Raw genomic sequence first — 21,000 nt, 5'->3', positions numbered from 1 at the left:
CTGCTTGGGCAGGCGCCCGCTGGTAGGAGTCTGGCATTACCTGCGATGGCTCCGACCTCGCACGCTTGCCGGCTCTCTCGATTTTATCCCGACTCTCGTGACATCTGGCGTTTCCCTAGAGCCGCCTCCCGGAGCCATGGCATCACAGCGGCCTCACCGCTCTCCTTTAAAATCATAACAATAATCCTGCCCTTCATGATGGCAAGGGGGGGGGAAAAAAAGCTTAAAAACACGATCCCTCAGGGCTCTGGGGAAGGCCCGGTCCTCAGCTGTGCCATTGCGGTGCGGCGCTTAGTCTGTAGCGCGACCCGTCTGTGGCCCACGCACGCCGGGCCGCAGCCAAGGATGCGATGCGCTGCGCTGGGAGCTCTGGATGCTGCATAGCGCTTGGGGCGAGGGCCAGTCCCCGTGCCAGGGAAGACACCCAGCCATCCCAGCTCAGAACAGGGGAGCATGTCCCACCTGGCCCAGCTTCTCCACCCACCGGCTGCGGCCGTGGCCGAGATGCCAGTTGCTTGCTGCACGGATGCAGTGGTGGGCATCCCAAGCATCCTCCCCCGCATCACCTGGGGACAAATAAAGAGAGCCCAGCAGAGCCCTGGGAACTACAAGTCCCAGCCTGCACCGGGGCTGCACATCTAGTCCCTGGAGGCCCGGAGACCAGCTGACAGCCCCGGCAGAGGCAATGGACGGGCACCATTAGAATGAGCCAAATAGCCGCGCAGGGGGGAGTTGCCCGAAGGGGGGAGATGCACTGAAAGGGGGGGCTGAGTTCCCCCGGCCAGGACCCACCCCCCCGCACCCTCAGACACAGCCCCGATCTCCGGCTGGGTGAGTGGCTGCAATTCCGCGGGTGGGGGGAGGCGGTGCCAGCCCTGGGCAGCCGCAGAGCAGCTGGAGGATAAAAAGGGGGGGTGACCCACCCCCCCCCGGCTGCCGCAGAGGAAGATGAACGGGGGTCTCGCCCCCCCGCTGCAGGACCGGCGGCCCGGGAGAGAGCCCCTCTGTGCGTCGAGGAGGCAGCGGGCATGAGAGCGGCTCTCCGCGGGAACAGCTGAGCTGGGCTCGGCCCCCCCCCCCCACCCCAGCCTTGCAGATCTGCCGGCCTGGATCCCATTCAAACGCCAGCCAACTCCCCCCCCCGCCAAAGTCCTGCCTGGGGTGCCCCTGTGCCCTGCCTGCTGCCCGGGCAGAATCAGCCGGAGACCCAGCCCGGAGGCTGCTGAGTGCACCTTCCCACAGAGCCAGCCAGTAACAGGTGAGGAGGCTGGCCCGGCTCTGCCAGCCGCTCGGATGCAGGAAGTGGATGTGTCCCAGCCCCAGGGAGCTCCCTGCTGCAGCCAGTGGGTCGCCCGGGTCCTTAGCCGGTGACATACGGGTGAACGGTGCCAGCCCGTGCTGCCACCTCAAAGGCTGGAGTCCTCGTGCCCTGCCCTCCCTGGGCACTGAGTCACCCACTGCACACACCCGCGGGTGGGTCGGTGCCTCCAGCATTGCAGAGCCGGACCCAAGCCGGGGAGAGACAAGGCTCCGATCTGGCCCTCGGCGGAGTCGGGCAGCTGCTTTAGAGCCATGGCACTGGGCCCCGGGCCCTCGCTCTCTGCCTGCACGGGGCGGCTCCTCGGCTATTTGTCTGTCCTCGCAGAAAGCATAATGACCTCTTTCTTCTGAGCAAATCTGCAGCCAATGCTCAACGCTGTGGCCAGGCAGAGCCGGGGCCCAGTGATGCGAAGGCTGGATGTGCTAGCCCCTTGCTTCAAAGGAAAGAGCTACTGAGGAACACCGGGAGTCCCCCTCCAGGCTCCTAGGAGGTTGGGATCGCCAGCCCGGGGAAGGCCCTGCCCTCAGCTGTGCTGTGGCGCTGCAGGGCTTAGTCCATAGGGCGACCCACCTGCAGACCACGCGTGCCAGGCTGCAGCTGAGAGGGTGACTTGTCAGGAGCTCTGGATGTTACCGTGGCGGTTGGGGCAAGCGCCGGGGGCCTGTCCCTATGCCAGTGAAGGCACCCGGCTGTCCCAGCTCAGAGCAGGGGATTATGTTCCAGCGGCACTCAGCGATCTAGGCCGGCCGTCGCTGCAGTCTGCCCAGGATGGAGGCAGGGCACAAGGCACTGCTGGGCGAGGAGGCTGGGGATGGGGCAGAGGACAGCGGTGGATGGAACCACAAAACCAACCCCTTCTGGACAGCCGTCTTCGACTATGAGGCAGCGGCCGAGGAGGAACTGACGCTGCGCCGCGGCGACCTGGTGGAGGTGCTCTCCCAGGACTCCACTGTGTCCGGAGACGAGGGCTGGTGGACAGGGAAGATCAAGGACAAGGTGGGCATCTTCCCTTGTAACTACGTCGCCAGCGAGCCCAAGTACGGCCCCTACCCTCTGCCGCTGGAGATCTCCTTCCACGAGCTGCTGCTGGACGAGATCATCGGGGTGGGGGGCTTCGGCAAGGTCTACAAGGGCATGTGGCGAGGGGAGGAGGTGGCGGTGAAGGCAGCGCGCCAGGACCCCGACGAGGACATCGGCGTGACGGCCGAGAACGTCCGGCAGGAGGCTCGGCTGTTCTGCATGCTGCGCCACCCCAACATCATCGCCCTCAAGGCCGTCTGCCTCAGCCCCCCCAACCTGTGCCTGGTGATGGAGTACGCCCGGGGCGGTGCGCTCAACCGGGTGCTGGCCGGCAGGAAGGTGCCGCCCCACGTGCTGGTGAACTGGGCCGTGCAGATAGCCCACGGCATGAACTACCTGCACAACGAAGCCGTGGTGCCCATCATCCACCGTGACCTGAAATCCATCAACAGTGAGTGCCGCGCCACAGGGCGAAGGGGCATCCTGGAGAGCTGGGGGGGGGGGGGACCCACCGGGACCAGGGGCCCAACTGGCAGTCCCCACACACTGACTCCTCTATGGGGGGTGGGGGCCTCGGAGGTGGGGAGCGGCACAGCTGGGAGCCAGACTGAAACCTGACAAACTCGCTTCACATGGGGGACATTGAACAGCTACTGGCAGGAAAGCGCGTGTACCAGGATGGGGCTGGCATCCTAGGGAAAGCCCCGTGTCCCATTCCCCAGAGCATGCAGTCCATCTCTCTAACAGAGGTTCATGGGCAACGGAGGCAGCTATGCCCCAACCCCAAGCCCCAGTTCTCTGCCCCACTCCACTCCCCACAGCCCCTGGACACCGACTCCTTGCTTGACCCTGCCCTGCTTCCCCCCTCCAGCCCCTGGGATGCATTCTGCCGGGCCTGTGCCCATCACCACGGGCACCTGTGTGGAGCATCTGGCTTTCTGCCCTGGAGCATGGGGTGTCTGCATGGGCACAGAGCCCTGGCGGCCTGCCTCCCATGGTGACACCGGGGAAGGAAGGGCTGGGCAGGCACGGGGATTCCCAGGTGCGGTCAGTGGGGCCCAGGGATGGCGATGGGAAGCACAGCTCAGTTTGGAGCCCCACAGGCCCAATATCTCCCTGGGTGTCCTGGCAATGCCCCTGCTCGGCTCCTCCCTGCCCAGGGCCTTGCTAACCCGCACTGCTTAGTGGAGGCTGCTGGACAAAAGACTTTAACCACCCAGCCCCGTTACCTTGGTGTGGGCCTGGGGGGCAGGCGCTGGCCACATGGCCCCTCTCAGCCAGGCACTTCCCCATGGAGGCAGGCGTGTTTCAGGGTTGGGGGATTGTGCTGAGGTGGGTTCAGGTCCCCAGGGGGGCCGTGCTGGGGGGAGCTGGGTGCCTGAGGAGGGGGTGCGTCCCGCTTGTGGTCCACTGGACTTCACTCCCCAGCTGCCCGTAGGAACCCAAGGGATGGCAGCTTTTGGGACCACAGAATGATGCCAACCCCCTCACCCAAGGCAAAAAATACACCCCGCCCCCCCGCTGATGCTTCCCCTTCCTGCCAAGTCTCATTGTTACTGCAACACTGGGGGGCCCTCAACTGAAACTGACCTCGGCCAGGGGGAGCAGGTACTAGGTGTTGGTTACTCCAGGTGCCTAGGCAAGGGAGCAGCCATGGCTCTCGGGCACGTGGGGCAGCAAATGCATGGACAGAGAAAGGAGCTGGGAGCCAGGACTGCTGGGTTCTATCCCTAGCTGGGGGAGGGGAGTGGGGTCTAGCAGTTAGAGCGGGGGGGCTAGGAGCCAGCCCTCTTCGGTTCTTTTCTTCAATCTGTCACTGACCCACTAGGTGCCTTTAGACAAGCCCCTTCTCTGTGCCTCAGTTTCCCCCCCTGTAAAATAGGGCAGATATCTTTGTAAGGTGCTGCAGGACCCTGGGGTGCAGAGGGCTCCAAGTTCCAGCCATGACCCAGTGGGGCTGGGGGTGCCAGGAGTCACCATCCCCCATGGGTCATGTCTGGAAGAGACCCCCCCCCCCATAGGTGGGGCTCAGCCAATTCTAAGTGTCACAGCGGGTGGTGGGCAACTCTCTAGAGACAAGTTTAACCCACACAGGCTGTGTCTCAGCCCTGGGGGAGGGATCCCTGTATAACCAGTCCCTGCACCACACCCCAGAGATGGCTGCATCTCCACTCTGGGCAAGGGGTCCCTGTATAAACGGTTCCCTTGCCCCACCTCAAAGGTGGCCGGATCTCAGCTGTTGCCTCAGAGAAGCAACTACACCAGCACACACAACATCTTACATTACCCACATTTCCAGACACATTGTGTTGCTAATTTGCTGTCGGACATAACACTGACCGGCTGCACACAACCCAGCTGTGCGAGAAGAGTTTCCTTGGATATAGCACTTTGAACTGAGGAATCAATTCCCCCCCACCATTATTTTACCTCCATCTCATGACAGACTTTCAGAATCCTTGCTCAGGTCCTGTCTTAGTCTATGTCTTGACCGACAGCGGCAAATTCACCACCGTCAGATCGACTTATCTGAATCGACTGAGCAGTCAGTGAAGACCCGCTCAGTCGATCCAGAAATCGCTGTATTAAGACCACCTCCTCAAGTGGCGTAGAGCTGCATCGACGGGAACGCAGTTCCCGTCAGCCCAGTGCATTGAAGACAGAGCGCAGAACAGAAGCACAGAAGTCGATGGGAGTTATGCAAACGATGCAAAAAACTTGCATAACTCTGGTCGACTGCCGCCGAATCTCCGAGGTAAGCATAGACAAGCCCTTAGGTTCTGTGGGCTCAGAGTCCTAAACAGTCCTAGTGCCCCACCCCAGAGGCGGTTGCATCCCAGCGCCAGAGGAGGGGTCCCTATATAAAGAGCCCCAGTGCCCCACCCCAGAGGCGGCTGCTCCTCACCGCTAGGAAGATCATGTGAGGAGCAGCCCTAAGGTCCTGTCTGGCAGCAGCTTGCCCAGGCACCCACTTTGAGCTGTGGGTACCATGTACCTGGCACTAACCTCTCCGGCCCAGAGCCCCCATCTGGGGATCTCACAGACCCTCTCCAGGCAGAGGGGTTGACTCCAGGCTGGACCCTTCCCTGGGACCGATGCTATCAGCCAGGATCACTGCCCCCTCCAGCTCTGGGGGCAGGACTATGCCAAGGGCTCTCCCTGGGAATGGGGCCTCTGGCAGACATGTAAATCCAGAGCACAGGGGAAGTCAGCCCGGCCTGGCAGCAACTAACCCCTGCAGCCCCAACAGGGAGGTTGAGGGCAGATGGGTCCAGGTCCCTGGGGTCCCTGTAAGGGGGTACCGGGGGAGCTCACCCATTCCTGCCACAAGGCCCATTTGGGGGGAGGGGAAGAAAGGAGGGCCCTTTCACCCCCCCAGCTTGATGCTCCTCCCCCCACAAACAGATTCTGGCCAGGGCTGAGCCCCATGGGCCAGCAAGCAGGGGGCATGCCTGTACCGCATGGCGCCAAGCCTGAGCAGGGGCTGCATGGACACTACCGGGAGGCACGAGCTGTGGTGCACACCCTCCCCCATCCTGTGGCCTGGGTCCCAGCCTCATCTGGGGTGCACCAATGGGGGGCTCAGACCCCCCCCCAACTAGATGGAGGGGTGACCAAGAGGCATGGCTGCCTGGCAGATGGTATCACAGCCTCTCCACGCTGGGGTGGCTGATCAGGTACCCAGGGTCAGGTCCTGTCCCCTCCCTTTGCCCCCGGTGCCTCCCCTCCCCCAGCCCTGCCTCTCCTGTCCCCCAGTTCTGATCCTGGAGAAGATGGAGAATGAGGAACTGGGCAGCTGCACACTGAAGATCACCGACTTCGGGTTGGCCCGCGAGTGGCAGAAGACGACCAAGATGAGTGCGGCAGGCACCTATGCCTGGATGGCACCGGAAGTCATCCGGCTGTCACTCTTCTCCAAGAGCAGCGATGTCTGGAGGTGCCAGGGGGGGCGGTGGGGTTGAGGGTGTTGGGGAGGAGAGGGTGGCAGAGCTGGGGCCCACAGGATGGTAGCCCCAAGTGGAAGGGGGGGGATCAGTGAGGAAGGTGGGATCTCAAGGGGCTGGGAGTGAGGGAGGGGGTGTGATCCGGGGGGGGGGGGGTTGCAGGAGGGTGGGGAGAGTCACCCCAGCTCCTGGGTCCATGCTCTGCTCCCCCCCCCACATCCCAGCTTGTCCCTGTGCTGCAGTTTCGGGGTGCTGCTGTGGGAGCTGCTGACTGGGGAGGTGCCGTACCGGGAGATCGACGTGCTGGCTGTGGCCTACGGGGTGGCCATGAACAAGCTGACTCTGCCCATCCCTTCCACCTGCCCTGAGCCCTTCGCCCGCCTGCTGGAGGGTGAGTGCTGGAGGGGAGGGGCTCTAAGTGGGAGGAAGGGGCTTTGGGAGTGTCCCTGGGGGCTCCATAAAGGATGGAGGGCTCTGGGTGGGGGTGCAGGCTCTGGGAGGTCCTGGGGGCTCCCTGCAGGAGATGGTGACCCTGGGCCTGGCTGACCTCTCTCCCTCAGCGTGCTGGGCTCCCGATCCCCATGCACGGCCACCCTTCGGCAGCATCGTGGGACACCTGGAGGCCATCGAGCGCTCAGCCATGTTCTCCATGGCCCTCGACTCCTTCCACTCGCTGCAGGACGACTGGAAGCTGGAGATCCAGGGCATGTTCAGTGAGCTGCGCACTAAGGAAAAGGTCAGTAGGACCCTGGGCCCCACCCCCCCAAAACCCAGCCCCCCATTGCTCCTGGGATCCCCATATCACCCATGGATGGCACAGCCCCCCTCCCCAGGGATCAGCAGTCATGAGCCAGCCCCACTCAGCCACACTTGTTACTGAGGATGCAGGCAGGGACTGTGGTTGCTGACCCGCCCCTCCTCAGTGATGCCCACGCCCCACGGCCTTTCCCCTCCTCCCCCAGGTGCCTGCCTGCACCCCACATCTGTGCCCTCTCCCCCCGTGACTCAGGAGCTGCGGAGCCGGGAGGAGGAGCTGCTGCGGGCAGCCCAGGAGCAGAAGACGCAGGAGGAGGAGCTGCGGCGCCGCGAGCAGGAGCTGGCGGCCCGCGAGATCGACATCGTGCAGCGGGAGCTGCACCTCATCATGGACCAGCTGCGCCAGGAGCGACCCCGCGTCAAGGGCCGCAAAGGCCACTTCAAACGCAGCCGTCTCAAGCTGCGGGATGGGAACCGCATCAGCCTGCCCTCAGGTACCTCCACCCCGCCGGCCCACACTGTACTGATTTCGATGGACTCTCTGGGCCAAAGGTGTTAATGTGGCCCAGGCTCTATCCCGCAGCAACCAGCATTGAACAAGGCCTGGGGTTCGATGGAGAGGCTGCAGCCAGCTCAGTGCCATGGCAAACACCCCACAACATCCCCCCCTCCCTCCCAAGCTCAGGAAAGTCCTGCTAGAACCACCTGCGGGTGGGGGTCTGCAGGGGGCAGGAGCAGAAGTGGAGTTGAGGGCTTGTGCAAAAAACCCTAAAAAAAACCCTGTGAAGGCCATGCTGGGGAAAGCAAATGCTGATGAAAGTCAGACTCAGTGAGAGACAATGTGGGGTGCGGGGTGGGGGTGGGTAGTTCTATCATTCAGTTTCAAATTGGGGATGACAGAGATGGGCGAGGGGATGGAATCTGCTCCTGTTGGCAAGAGACAAATGGGCAAGCTCCGCTCCCAACATCTCCTGTCTGCTTGTCTCTAACATCCCGGCACCAGCCCAGCTACGCCCCTGCAGCCAGTGTAAACACTGTCCTGCCATGGACACCGCAGATACAGGGGGAGAGGAGAGAGGGGGCTTTAACTGATCTCAGGAGCCAGGGCAGCTCAGCCACGGATGGACATTCTGGGGGGGTGGGTCAGCCATGCCAGCTGTTGCTCCAGACCTCTGATCACCTGCCTGCTCAGGGACGCCAACTGGCTGGCATGGTCAGGTCCCTCTCCTGCACAGTTCCTGCTCAGGCCAGCAGAACTGGCCAGGCCCTTGTCTCCCCAATCTCTTTGGGATCTCACCTGGATCCAGCAGACAGGGGTGCTGGGCAGTGAGAGCCAGGGGCTGGCATCAGAGCAACAATCCTCCCACTACAGCCACACAGAGCATAGAAGCTCTTGTGTTTTGCCCCTGCATCTCTTCCGGGCCCCTAACCAGCAACAGGTAGAATAATCCAGCCTCAGCTGTTTGTCCACCATTAGACCCAATTCCCAACACACATATTTGGTTCCTTGTTTTCTGCTTCTCTTGTTACCAGTACAGTCATCACCTTGCCTTGGACGGGCTCAGTCACCTATTTGGGCTGAACTCACTCCCAGGCAGGCACTTATCTTTGTTAAGACCGTTTCACGTAATGGAGCATTGGGACCATTCACCAACCTTTGTTCACTCTCCTCCAACAGAGAGGATCTTGGGTAAATTCATAGGCCCTGTTATCTCAACTTCATCTACAGCCACTGATCCCCCCCAGTACACTCCTATAACTGCCCTGTATGCCCCATAGCTCCTCCCCCCACCCTCACACACACCCCCTCCCTGCATCACAGTAACTACATCAGTCTGCCAGGAGTTATGGGGCCCCTGAAATCTGCTTAGAGGGATCTGCAGTAGTGCAGGATGCCCACAGCTCTAACTGCTGCCTGGGAGGGGAGGGGGAGGAGGTGGCTGTGAGGGGCTGGGGCTGACCCTGGCGCTCTCTCTCCCCCAGGCTTCGAGCACAAGATTACGGTGCAGGCATCACCCACCCTGGACAAGCGGAAAGGCCCAGGGGCCAATGGCACCAGCCCCCCCGCAAGCCCCATCATCATCCCCCGCCTGCGGGCCATCCGCCGTGAGTACCCCATCACCCTCATTGCCTCCCACCCCCTGCCTGCAGGCCACCTGCCATGAACCCCAGTAGCACAGCAGGCCCCCCCCTGTGGCCTGTGGGCCCCTCAAACAGTCATACTCTTGTCTGTGAGCACCCCTGTGTGATTTGTTGCTGTTGTGTCCCCATCCTGTGCAGAAGCCCCATCGCCAGCATTGATCAGGCATCAGCCCTTCTACTGCACCCCCTTCTCAGAGCCTCCCATCACCCCCTCCAGCTGCTACCTGCAAGCCAGCCGTGTGAATACCCCAGTGCCACACACTCTCCACCCCTCCCCCCACCTCTGCCATCGCTCCTCCTCCCCCTGCCAGGTCTCTCTCCTGCCCACCAGATCTCAGGTCCAGGCACCCCATGGGGCTGGTCCCTGCTCAGCCCAGTGCCCCAAGGCCAGGGAATGGTTGTAGCTTCTCCCCCGGCTACAGGAATCAGGACCAGAACCAAGAACTGGCATTATGAACCAGGGCTCCCTGCTGGGGCTGTGACCCAGGGGGCCCCTGTAGGGGGTGTATAGCTTCCCCCCCCCCAGCCATCTCAGAGGGAGGCTATGCTCTCCCATGGTCACATACCTCAAAAGGCAACCTGCCTAGGGGAATAGGGGCAGCCTCTGGCCCACAGGCAGGTCAGAGCTCCAAATAGTCCAGGGGTGGGGTTAGCAGCAGGGGTAGCTTGACACAGGTCCCAGCCCAGTGGGCTAACAGTTGCAGATGGTTCCACCACCGGGCCAGCAGGCATCCAGTCAAACCACACTGACCTGGTTTCAGGCAACACCACAGCCAGACTATTGTCTAGCTTCCCTGGGCTACTTCCCACACACTCCGTAAGGTGTACCTGGGTGGTGGGTCATCCTCCATCTCCCAGGGCACACCGCAAGCAATAGCCCCAGCAGCTCTGACAGTCCCAGGCACCATCAGGGTTGCTAGCAGGTTACGGCTTAGCCAGAAGCCACCCATCTCTCTTAGCAGCTCTAGCCCAACTGAACTGAGCTGGGTATGCAGCCCAGGGCCTACCTTTTATACTTCCTGTCCCGCCCCTCTGCTTTTGCTGGGTGGGGCCATCCTGGCTCCGCCCACCAGGAGCCGCTGGTGGTTCCTCCCTGTCCATCTCAGAGGGAGGCCATGCCTCCTCGTTACAGCCCCCCCAGCCATCTCTCCCTCCCCCCCCAGTCCATACCTCCTACTGGGAGGAGCGCTGAGCCCCGAATTGGGCCCCCCTCCCTGCTCCCCAATGATCCGTGATGTGGGAGGCTGGGCCAGACCTCTGGTTGTTGCGGTCTGACCCCTCCTTTTTGCAGTCACTCCCGTGGACGGCAGCCAGACGTGGGGCCGCAGCGCGGGGCTGAAGAAGGATGAACTGGTGGGGAACAAGAAGAAGGGACGCACATGGGGGCCCAGCTCCACGCTGCAGAAGGAGCGGCTCGGCGGGGAGGAGCGGTACGGGGTTGGGGGGCCACACCCAGTGGGGAACCCCCTGGGGCTCCCAAGTTCAGGGGGTTTGGGGCAGAGCTTGGATGTGGGTTCTGGGCCCAGTGCGGTAGCTGCATGTCCACATGCGCTGGGCTGGGACAGCAGGAAGTTGCAGATCAGGAATGAGGGGCACTGGCAGAGCTGGGGTGGGGAGGGAGCCAGGGCTTGGGTAGCAGGGGCTGCAGGTCGGGATTGAGGGGCACCGGCAGAGTAGATGTGGGGAGGGAACCCAGGGCTGGGCTAGCAAGGAGCTGTGGGTTGGGAGTGAGGGGCACCGGCAGAGCTGGGGTAGGGAGAAAGCCAGGGCTGGGATTTAGGGGGGCTGCAAGTCAGGAGTGAGGGACCCTGGCAGGCTGGGGCGAGGGGTGCCCAGCTCCGCAGTTGTCTCACCGGGTTCTCTCTGCCGCAGGCTGAAGGCTCTGGGCGAGGGCAGCAAGCAGTGGTCGTCCAGCGCCCCCAACCTGGGCAAGTCCCCCAAACACGCCCCCATCTCAGTGGGGTTCGCCAGCCTGACAGAGATGGGTATGTGCAGCCTGCAGCTACGGGGGGGACGGGACCCAAGCCCCGAGAGGGAGAAGTGGGGGGGCATGTCCTGGCAGGAGGAGCAGCGGTTGGGCAAGGGGCCACGTTAGCTGCCCCCGCACCCCCCAGCACCCGGGAGCCTGGCTGGTTTAGAGGATTCAGGGCTCGGAGCCCGATTGCCCCCCATACGTGGGATCCCAGAGGCCCTGTAGCAGGGAGGTGGGGGGGTGGTGGCCCAGCCCAACAGTCCCATGGATTGGAGGTGGGCTGCCGTGCCCCCCGGCACTGTCTGTCTGTCTGTCTGTCCCCAGAAGAAAGGGGGCTTCAAGAGGTTGTGGGGCCTGGCATGCTTGGGAGGAGCAGGGGATGGGAGGGGGTTTCCGTGCTGCCTGGAGCTGATACCTCGTCTGTCTGTCTGTCTCTCTCCCCCCCCAGAGGAGTATGCGGAGGTGGAGGGCAGCACCCCCCACTCGCCCTGCCCGCCTCTCCCCCTGCTGGGGGGTGAGGACCAAGCCACCTGGCCTGCAGAGGAGCCGCCCCCTGGCGCCGAGGGCTCTCGGCGGGCCGGCCAACACAAGCGCAGCGAGCTGGCCCTGCTGGGCTGTGCGTCCATCCTGGCCTCGATGGCGCTTGGCAGTGACCTGCTGGAGCTGGGCCGGGAGCAGGCGGCCCTCGAGGAGGGTGGACGGAAGGAGGGGGGGCTGTTCACCCGGGGGGGGCGCTTCCCGCGGAGCGGGGCCCCCCAGCGGGACGAGGGGCCCCCCAGCTCCGTCACACTGCTCTCCCTCTCCTCCCTCTCCGACTGCAACTCCACCAAGTCGCTGCTGCCCTCCGAGGGCGAGGAGCCGGCCACCTACGAAGCCCCCTGCCCCCCGGACTCGCCCCCCGGTGCCCCACTCACCCACAACCCCCTGGTGGACCTCAAGGCCGAGAGCTTCAAGAAGGACCCGCGCCAGTCGCTGACGCCCACCCACGTGACAGCTGCCCGGGCTGTGAACCGCGGGCACCGGCGCACGCCCTCGGACGGGGCCCTGCGCCAGGTCGCCCACAGCCAGCAGGGAGCACCGGGCACACGGACACCCAGTGCGGGTGAGTGAACGGCGCCGACCCCCCTCCCCCTGAAACCGTTCGCCTGGCACAGAGTAATGCAGGTGTTGTCCACCTCTGTGCCCCCCCCCACATCCTGTCCCTGCCCCCCCATCCCCAACCCACTCCCTGACACCCCCCATCTCTTCCCTGACCCTCCCCCCCCCCGCATCTCCCAGCCCCAGCCCACCACCCTGTCAGGGTCCCCAGCTCCCACTTCCTGGCCCCTGTGGTTCTCCGTGGTCCCTGGGACCCTCATTTCTCATGTCTCCCCACTCTAACCCACTAGGCCCCACTCCCCTGCCAGAGCTAGGGATTGAACCCAGGAGTCCTGGCTCCCTGGTCCTCACAGAGGGCCTAGTGGAGGGGGGGTGTCTGGGAAGCAGGAGCCTGGCGGTGGACGGGGTGAATGCTATATGAGAAGCTGGGGTTGGGGGTGTGGCGAAAGAGGACCAAGGGTTGGGGGTGGGGGGGCTGCTGGAGGGAGCCGGGGGACCCTAGCTAATAGGCTGCTGTCACCCAGGCTTTCTTAGATTATTTGCTTCCCCTTCCCCACAGGCTCCCACGAGACCCTGGACTCCCCCCGGCTGCTGGACCCCCCCGTGCTGTTCCCACCCCCATCGCGGTGCAGGCCGCTTGAGAAGGACCCAGCCGTGGAGCGCCCCAAGACCTTGGAGTTCGCGCCTCGGCCTCGCCCCTCGCCCGCCCGCCACCGCCTCGACCCCTGGAAACTTGTCTCCTTCGGCAGGACTCACCGCTCGTCCCCGGGCAGCGGGTGCGAGACGGGGGGGGAGCTGGGTGGAGCCGGGGGAGAGCAGCCGGACCCCCCCAGTACCCGCCAGACGCTGCTGGACATAGACATGGAGGGGCAAAGCAAGGACAGCACGGTGCCACTCTGCAGGGGGGCACCGCACAGCGACAGTCCGGGAGCCGACATGTCCCATTGACCCCCCGGGCATAGCATCCCCCCCAACTCAAGAGCATCTCCCATGAATGTATCCCCCCATGGCCAGCATGAGGCGCCAGACCTACACTGGGAGGCCTTTTGGATGGACCAGCCTCTTCATTCTACGCCTGCACCACTCTCCCCCTCAGGCTGACCCCATTTCTGCCTCAGTGGGCTGAGATCCCACCGCACCCACCAGCTGGGCCAATCCCAAAGGCTCTGCTGTGGGAGATGCTGCTTCCCAGGAGGATCTGCTGCCTAAAAGAAGCTGGATTGGGAAGGGAGTGTGAGGGGAGGGAACATGTATTTATTGATGGGGATTAAATGGGAAAACGCCCCTCCCCCCACCTATTTAAATTCCATGTGGTGTTTGTACAAAAAAAGGGAAACAACAAAGAACCCTTCTGAACCAGCAGGGGGTGCTCATCCACGGTGTCTGCCTTCATTAACGGGGCATTCAGGTAGAGAGACCACCGGGGGGGCTGCTCCAATACCTGGGTTCACCTGGCTTTGTCCCAGGGAGGTGAATGCTCCGTGCAGGATATTGTGTGTGCCACTGAGACTTCAAATGCATTCAGGGACCCCTCACCTGGTGCTGAGATGCAGCCACCTCTGGGGTGGGGTGGGGGGGAGCAGGGGCTGTTTATACAGGGATTCCCTCCCCCGGTGCTGAGATGTAGCTGCCTCTGGGATCTGTCCGACCTAGTCTCCCCTTCTTTACCTGCTTGACCCATTCCCCCCTCCCAGGGCTGGGAACGGACCCCCAGGAGTCCAGCGACCTGGGAGGGTAGGGGTCTGGCCTCCACGCTGCCCAGGACAACTCCAGCCCAGCAGTGTTGATCTGGGGCGAGGCAGGGCTGTGGGGATGGAGTGATGCGTGCCAGAGTTGAAATCTGTCTCTCCTCCCCTCCCCCCCAGAAGGGACAGGCAGGGCTGGGATGCAGGACACCTGGGTTCAACGCCCAGCACTGCCCCTGCATGCCCTGTGCCAGGCCCTGTAGTGCTCTGGGCCTCAGCGCACATGGGCTAAGCTACAGCCCAGATCCTGAACAGGGCCTGCGGGTAAAAGCTGACACCACACATGCTGGGGGCAGGTCAGCGCTGCACCAAGGGCCAGGTGCCAGCTCAGGCCAGGGTGGGACAGACCCACCTGTGCCGCTTGGCCCCACAGGATCAGCCAGGACATCAGCTTCCACCCTCGGGCTAGCATCCTGCCCCCCGCACTCCCACCATTGCCCACTTGCTTCCCCCCCCCCATCCTCTGTGCCAGATGCCTGCTGCAGTACCGCCCATGGCCTCAAGGTGGTAGGCAGGGCCCTGGCAATCCCACCAGCCAGTGAGTCCCGGCCAGAGCCTCACCCTGCTCTAACCACTAGACCTCCCACCCCTCCCTGAGCTGGCGATAGAACCCAGGAGTCCTGGCTCCCAGCCTCCCCCCTCCAAGAGCCAAGGATAGAATCCAGGGGTCGGGACTCCTAGCCTCCTCCCCCCACCCCCCAACTCTAACCACTAGACCCCACTCCCCTCCCAGAGGCTTGCACATGGCCCATCTCCCTGTGTTGCCATGGTTACCATAGTGTGTGAAAACAGCATCACAGCTGATTGGCTGGAAGCATAATCACCCCCCCCCCCCCAGGCTGTGCAGTGATGGAAAATGCAGCTTTCCTCCCCACACACACCCCAGCCTCGCTCCCTCCCAGGTGTGCCAGCACCACCACTAGCTACAATGGGACTGCGGGGGCAGCTAGTGCTTAGCTTGGGAGGGGGGGCGGGGGGAGAAAGGCTGGGAGCCAGGAGTCCTGGGTCCTATCCCTGGCTCTGGGAGGGGAGTGGGAGCTAGTGGTTAGAGTGGGGGAGGGGTTGGGAGCCAGGACTCACAGAGCTGAACCCAGGAGTCCTGACTCGGACTGGGAAAAGAGTGGGGGCTAGTGGATGGCCGGGGTGTGTGTGTGCTGGGAGTCAGGACTGCTGGGTTCAAGGCCCGGCTCTGGGAGCGGCCTGGTGTCTAGGCCCCCCGGCTGCCTGACAACACAGACTGCGTCCGTGCCCTATCCTCATTTCAGCAGCCATCCTGGCCCTGCAGCCGTGGGGCCGGGCATCCTCTGGCCCCAGGTCACTCAGCCATGCAGGCTACAAAGACCCCCGCTAGCTGCTCCCCCCCCCCCCGTGAGGGACTGTCTCACTTGGTGTCTAGGCAGCGCCCGGCTCCACAGGCACCCAGGTCACGGCTCAAGGCCTTTAAGTTTTCCCAGTATAGGACTGAGCATGGAGCGAACCCAGTGCCCCAGCGCTGAGGGGTGACTGCCCTGGCTCCCAGCCCCTGACCAGGCTGAAACGCAGCGGGCACGTCACAGCTGCTAACGTCACACGACAGCCAGGGCGGCCAGGCCACAGACATAAGTGAAGAACTGGAAGGCCTGACCCCGCTAGGAGCTGCAGTGGGCTTGGCGTGAATGGGGCAGGTCACCCCTGGCCTGTCAGGCTCTCAGCAGACTCAGGCGGCCTCAGGGACCTTTTCCAACTCGCTTCCGTGGGGACAAGGCCCCTGACTGGGTTGTTTAACTAAAAGCTGAGAGTCTGCCCGCCTCATGCTGTCAATGGTGCAGCCAGCCGGCCAGCCCGTCCCAAGGCGCTCTCACAATACGCTTGCTTCCCACCCCAGCCCTGCAGCTGCAGGAGGCTTTTACACCCCCCCTCACCCCTCCACCAGCTGCAGCTGCCCCCTCCCCAGGAGAACGGCAATAAAGGGGAGGGGCAGGAGGAAATCAATATGGTTTTTATAGCATCCACAGTACAAGGGCAGGGGGCGTGAAAATTAAAAAAAAAAAACTTTGCCAGGAAATTGCTGCCCTGAAAACCGGCACCATCCAAGATTGTCTGCTGTGGACTATGAGGCAGCCCCCCCAGGATGTGCCCTGACTCAGCCCCCCACCACTAGTTCCTCCACCCCCACTGAGTCAGTGACCCCCTCCCACCAAGGAACCCCATCACGCCCAGCAGAGTCATTCTTGCAGGTCCCTTTGTCACAGCTGGGGAGGGGGGGTGAGGCTTGTCCTTCCATCTGCATTCTGGAGCTACCACACCCTCCTCTGGGATCCCCAGCACCCTGTCTAAGGAGCAAGTGTGGGGCTGAGCCCCCCAGGGTGGCAGCCAGGGGACCTCGAGGATCAGCTATTCTGTTCATTTCCTTGGAAGCCGCTAGTGTCGGCAGCTGTGGGCAGACAGGACCCAGGGCTGGCTGGACCATCGGTCTGACGCCGTCTGGTTGTTCTTAGGAACAATCCCCTCACGCCCAGGCCACCCCTGGTGTGATTTGGGGGCAGGGGGGCTTGGCATAGGGGGGGCACTGTCCCCCCCAGTGAGGCAGCAGCTGGCAAGGGGGAGTCAGAACTAGCATTCGGGGGCATGGGGCAGTGACACAAGGGGCTCCATCCTGAGCTGCTGGCTCTGGGGTGATCTGCCTCACACCTGCTGCCCCCTGGCAGGGATGAAGGGCTGCCAAGCCCCTGGGTACATGGAGTTTACTGAGGTGGGGGGATGCTCTGATCCCACAGACACCCCCTTTTCCCATCACCCCTCCTGCTGCTATAACAAGCCTGGGGGAAGGTGGATCCCCTCCAACTATGGGGCAAGGGACTGTGGCGGGGTGATGGGGGGGGGGGGGGGAGGAAGGGTGGGAGGTACAGGCCAGGGGCTGCTCCCATCAACAGGCAGGTTGCTTGTGTGTTCGGGGGGGGGGACCATTCCCCCATCCTACAGACCTGCCCCCCACAGGAAATTGGGGGGACACTAGGGGGTCAATTTATCCCCACGAGAATTGGGGGGGATGACATAGGGCTGCCCTCCCCTCACTGCTGGCTAGAGCAGTCCAAAGGCTGCTGCCATTGGCCAGGAGTGGGGTCACTCCAGCCCCACCCCACTGCCATCAATGGGGGGCTGGCTTCCAGGCCCCTGCGCAGCCCAGTGGGTGGACGGGGCTGGAACTGGACCCTGTGCAAGGGGAGGGGGCCAGGGGAGCTTCTCCCTGGAGGAGTGGGGGTGTTGTGCGTGTAGGGCTCCTTCCGCTCCACCCTCCGCCCCCCCACGCCACATCCTCAGAGGGGGGAAGGAAACGGCCTTAAAGAAGAAAGCTGGGCACACAGCGCTCTCCAGCTGGGGCTCTGAGCCGGTGCCTGGTGTGGAGGGGGGGCTGATGGGCTGGCCCCTAGGCAATCAGCTCCTTGTAGCCATCCCGGTCTCGCTGGCCGCAGCGCAGGATCTTCAGCTCCGTCAGCTGGATGTACCGCAGCACGTTGGTGTCTGGGGAAAGAGGGAGAGGGCACAGGGTGAAATTCCCACCGAGCCCCCACCCCATCCCTGCCACCCGGTGCCCCCTTGCACTGCAATGGGGCTGGCCCTGGATTGCCGGGGAGAGCGCCCCCTGCTGAGCCCCCCACCTCACTCCCTGCTGCACCCACCACCCCCTAGGGCCGAAGCAGGCCGTGAGCCACCCTTGCTTTGGCCCCTCCGCGTGGGGCGCATTCGCCCCGTGCCCGGCTTCTGTGCCTCTCACCTGCAGGCTCCCGGTTTTTGGCCTCCTTCAGGTAGAGCAGGGCCCTGTCATAGTCCCCGAGGTGGTAGGAGGCGATGCCTGCCCGGTACGTGGCTTTGAAGTTACTGCGCTGCTTCTCCAGCACCTTCAGGCAGTATTCCCGCACCCGCTCGTAATTCACCAGCTCCGACTGCAACAGGCAGGCTGCGGCGGAGGCAGAGGGGCCGTCAGTGGGGAAGAGGGGGGGAGAAAGTGCCACCCCACCCCCTCAACCCCGCTCCAGACCTGAGCCGGCTCCTTACCCCTCGTGCACTGCATCAGCCCAGGTGAGGCCACGCCATCGCCCCGGCCGGCGGGTGTATTCGGTAGAAATGGGGGATCAGGGGCCATCCCTGTTTTGCAACCCTGCTTGCTCACGCTCTGGCCAGTCCCATCAGCACCTGCTCTTTGGCAGAACACTGCTGCGCTCTTGGCTCTGGGGCAGTCTAGTGGCAGGGAGTTCCACAGGCCGCATGTGGGGAAAAGTTCTTGCCGTGGAGGAGGTGGAAACTCGACAACTTTGGCTCTCAGCGATGCCCCCCTTTGCTCTTGTGGCCTGGGCTGGGCCCGGGCCCAAGTTGCGCTCTCTGAGCCTCGTACCACACGTAGAAACAGCCAGGCCAGCCGCGCAGGGGCCCTGTGTGCTACCGTCATATTAATCCGTGGGTGTAGCTGCACTGATCCATACCCCAGGTCCCACCCGCCGGGGACAGCCTCGGGGCTGGGGGGAGGGTCTGGCTGCTGCTGTGCGTCCACAGCTGAAGCAGGAGCAAACTGCTGGTAACAAGGGAATGGGCAATGACGGGAGAAGAGGTGTGGGGAAGGACAGACAGAGCGAGGGGGAGTGGGGATAGACGGCTGGACAGACAGAGCAGGGGTGGGGTAGATACCAGAGAGGAGAATTATTTCCTCCAAACTCATACCCAGGCTGTTAGCGGGTCTAGTCTCTGGCCCGCCCGCCCACTGGGGAGAGGGGGGGCAGCGACACCCAGCTTCTATTCTTTTAGGGGGACAATTGATACAGAAATACCCCCCCCCCAAAAAAAAAAACCCCAGGTGAATCGATCCAATCACCCTCCCTCCTTCCCCCCAAAGATGCTTCCCAGCGTCTCAGATTTCTACCTGATTTCAGAACCGCACGGATGCAGGTGTGCACTCCCGGGCTCCCGCTAACACACTGTGGCCGAGGACCCTGGGGCGCTGAGCTCTGCAGGGATTGAACAGCCCTTCATAAACCACCATGGGGACCCTGCCTCTGGGCAGGGACTGTCGCCTCACTAACTACGAGTGCAGGAGAGAACACCACTCGCAACAATGTGTGTGTCCTGTCTGTGATCCTTTGTTACAGCCCGGGAGAGCTGGGTTCAATTCCCAGCTTTGCCACAGACTCCCTGGCTCACTTTGGGCAAATCACTTCCTCACGGTGCCTCAGTTTCCCCTTGTCTCTCTGTGACTCAGTTTCCCTTCCTTCCTTTGTCTGCTCAGACTAGTTGCTCTGTGGGGTAAGGATGGTCTCTCATGGTGCACCAGGCCCAATGGGGCCCTGGGCTCAGTGCAGGTCTCTGAGTGCTACCATAATAAATGGCCAATTGCTCAATAACCAATTCATGAGGCGTCACATATACCCTTGGCCGATGTTAGGTGCATTATGGTAGCACCTAGCAGTCCCTGCCTATGGCTAGTTGAGACCCGGAATACGGAGCCTTTGCAAACCGCAGCCTGGGGGCAAAGTGGACTACCGTGGGCTCCCTGCTCTGGCCAGACTCAGTGACAGGCAGAAGCACGTGGCTGGGGCGTCGGGAGCTGCAAACTGAGACCCCAGACCTCCCTGGGGTGCACTAATCATTGGGACTGATCACCACAGTGACCGGCACCCTGCGTCCCCCATGCCCCTGCTGCGCCCTGGGCTGCCCTCGGCACCAGTGCACCAGCCTGCACGAGTCACAGGGGGCAGTGGAGACTCAGGCCTGTCCTCCTTCCCTCAGGGGTCTCTCCCCCTCCGTTGGCTGGGACAGCAATGCAGGGGGCATCCTGCACATGATCAGGGAGAAGCTAGCAATCCGGAGCCTGCAGCTGGGCCGCTCCCGCCGGCATTTACCCGTGCAACGTGCGAGCAAAACACTCGTGCAAAGTGCCAGGCTGCATGGCGTGCCAGGGCGAAGGGCTGCAGGGCAACAAGACCCCACGTGACCTGGCCCAGATCCTCAGCTGGGGTTACGCAGCCCTCGTGACTGACCCCAGCAGGAGAGCGGGCCGAGAGACGCAGCTCTCACCTGGGACCTGTCAATCAACGTACAGGGGGCTGGAAATCACGGGGTACCAGCCCCACTGAGCAACACAGGCAGCGGAGACTCCACCCGCCGACACCACTTAGTGCCGCTCCGCTGGAGTGACAGCCTAGCCCCATCGCCATTAGGGGTGACTCCGGACTGACCCAGGGGCTGAGATCAGACCCCGGCCCCATCTCTACCTGGCAGCAGGGGATGCAGAGTCTTTCCTTTGAAGTCTCCCCCCAAAGTGTGGGGTCTTTGCTAAGTGACAGGCGAAGGAATGAGCTGCAAACGCACAGATCCCCTCTTCCCCCCTCCCCCCCGAACCCTTTGGCCAGCACCTACCTGTCAAGCTGTCATAACACTCAACCTCGGTGCTCTCCACCAGCCGGAGCTGCTCCTCCGTCAGCGGGCATCTCCCTATGCCCAGCGGGCTCTGCTCCGGGCTGGCTCCCCCGGCCCCGCCGTGCACCCCCTTGAGCTGCAGCAGGGCTCGGTGGTATTTCCCGATGGCCTCTCGGAATTTCTTTTCCTTGTAGCACCGGTGGCCTTCCACCTTGAATTCCACGGCCTTCTGGATCTTGCTCTCCATCTCCCCCTCGGCGAGGGCCTGGTGCCCGCTCCCTCGCCCTCCGCCAGCCTCCGGGCAGCCCTGGTATGGCTGGCTCCGGCTGTTGTCCTCCATGGCCCTGCTCAGAGGCAGCGAGCCATGCCGGGTGGACTGGAAAGCCTGTCTCCTCTGGACGACCCGGAAGAGTGTGCTGTGCATAAAGTGGACGGGGAAGGCTGGGAGGGGAAGGGGGGGGCCGGGGATCCTCGCCGGGCTGCGATTGCGGCGGGGGAGCGAGGTGAGGAGGACGCGCCAGCTGGCTCTGCAGCAACAGTACCGAGAGAGCTTCCCCAGATGCATTGTGGGAATATCCCGCTGCATCATCACGGCAGCACTGACCTTAGATGTCT

At 63.1% G+C, this 21,000-nt stretch overlaps 2 protein-coding genes across 3 annotated transcripts; one reads left to right on the top strand and one right to left on the bottom strand.

The window, feature by feature from the left end:
• Window positions 1-686: 686 nt before the first annotated feature.
• Window positions 687-14,273, top strand: MAP3K10 (mitogen-activated protein kinase kinase kinase 10). 2 transcript variants are annotated; one of them, XM_067556599.1, is made up of 10 exons: window positions 687-2,792; window positions 6,098-6,278; window positions 6,528-6,676; window positions 6,846-7,021; window positions 7,295-7,535; window positions 9,025-9,147; window positions 10,475-10,613; window positions 11,056-11,168; window positions 11,604-12,257; window positions 12,813-14,273. In XM_067556599.1, exons 1-10 carry the CDS (start codon window positions 2,090-2,092, stop codon window positions 13,199-13,201), a joined length of 2,868 nt encoding a protein of 955 aa, XP_067412700.1. In that variant the 5' UTR covers window positions 687-2,089; the 3' UTR covers window positions 13,202-14,273. The 2 variants fall into 2 exon arrangements, with proteins under 2 accessions (XP_067412700.1, XP_067412699.1); XM_067556598.1 differs by having other exon boundaries at window positions 6,510-6,676.
• A 1,694-nt stretch (window positions 14,274-15,967) lies between these two features.
• On the bottom strand, window positions 15,968-20,809 carry TTC9B (tetratricopeptide repeat domain 9B). The gene is made up of 3 exons (XM_067557279.1): window positions 20,386-20,809; window positions 17,753-17,935; window positions 15,968-17,499 (listed from the first exon to the last, which is right to left on the bottom strand). Exons 1-3 carry the CDS (start codon window positions 20,807-20,809, stop codon window positions 17,405-17,407), a joined length of 702 nt encoding a protein of 233 aa, XP_067413380.1. The 3' UTR covers window positions 15,968-17,404.
• Between the last annotated feature and the right edge of the window lie 191 nt (window positions 20,810-21,000).

This window comes from Emydura macquarii, unplaced genomic scaffold (genome assembly GCF_026122565.2).
Source record: "Emydura macquarii macquarii isolate MOO-44397 ecotype Brisbane River unplaced genomic scaffold, CSIRO-AGI_Emac_v2 contig_1790, whole genome shotgun sequence".
NCBI classification, from domain to species: domain Eukaryota; kingdom Metazoa; phylum Chordata; order Testudines; family Chelidae; genus Emydura; species Emydura macquarii.
The sequence above is the reverse complement of the archived record's forward strand: the minus strand, read 5'-3'. Positions and strand labels throughout refer to the sequence as shown.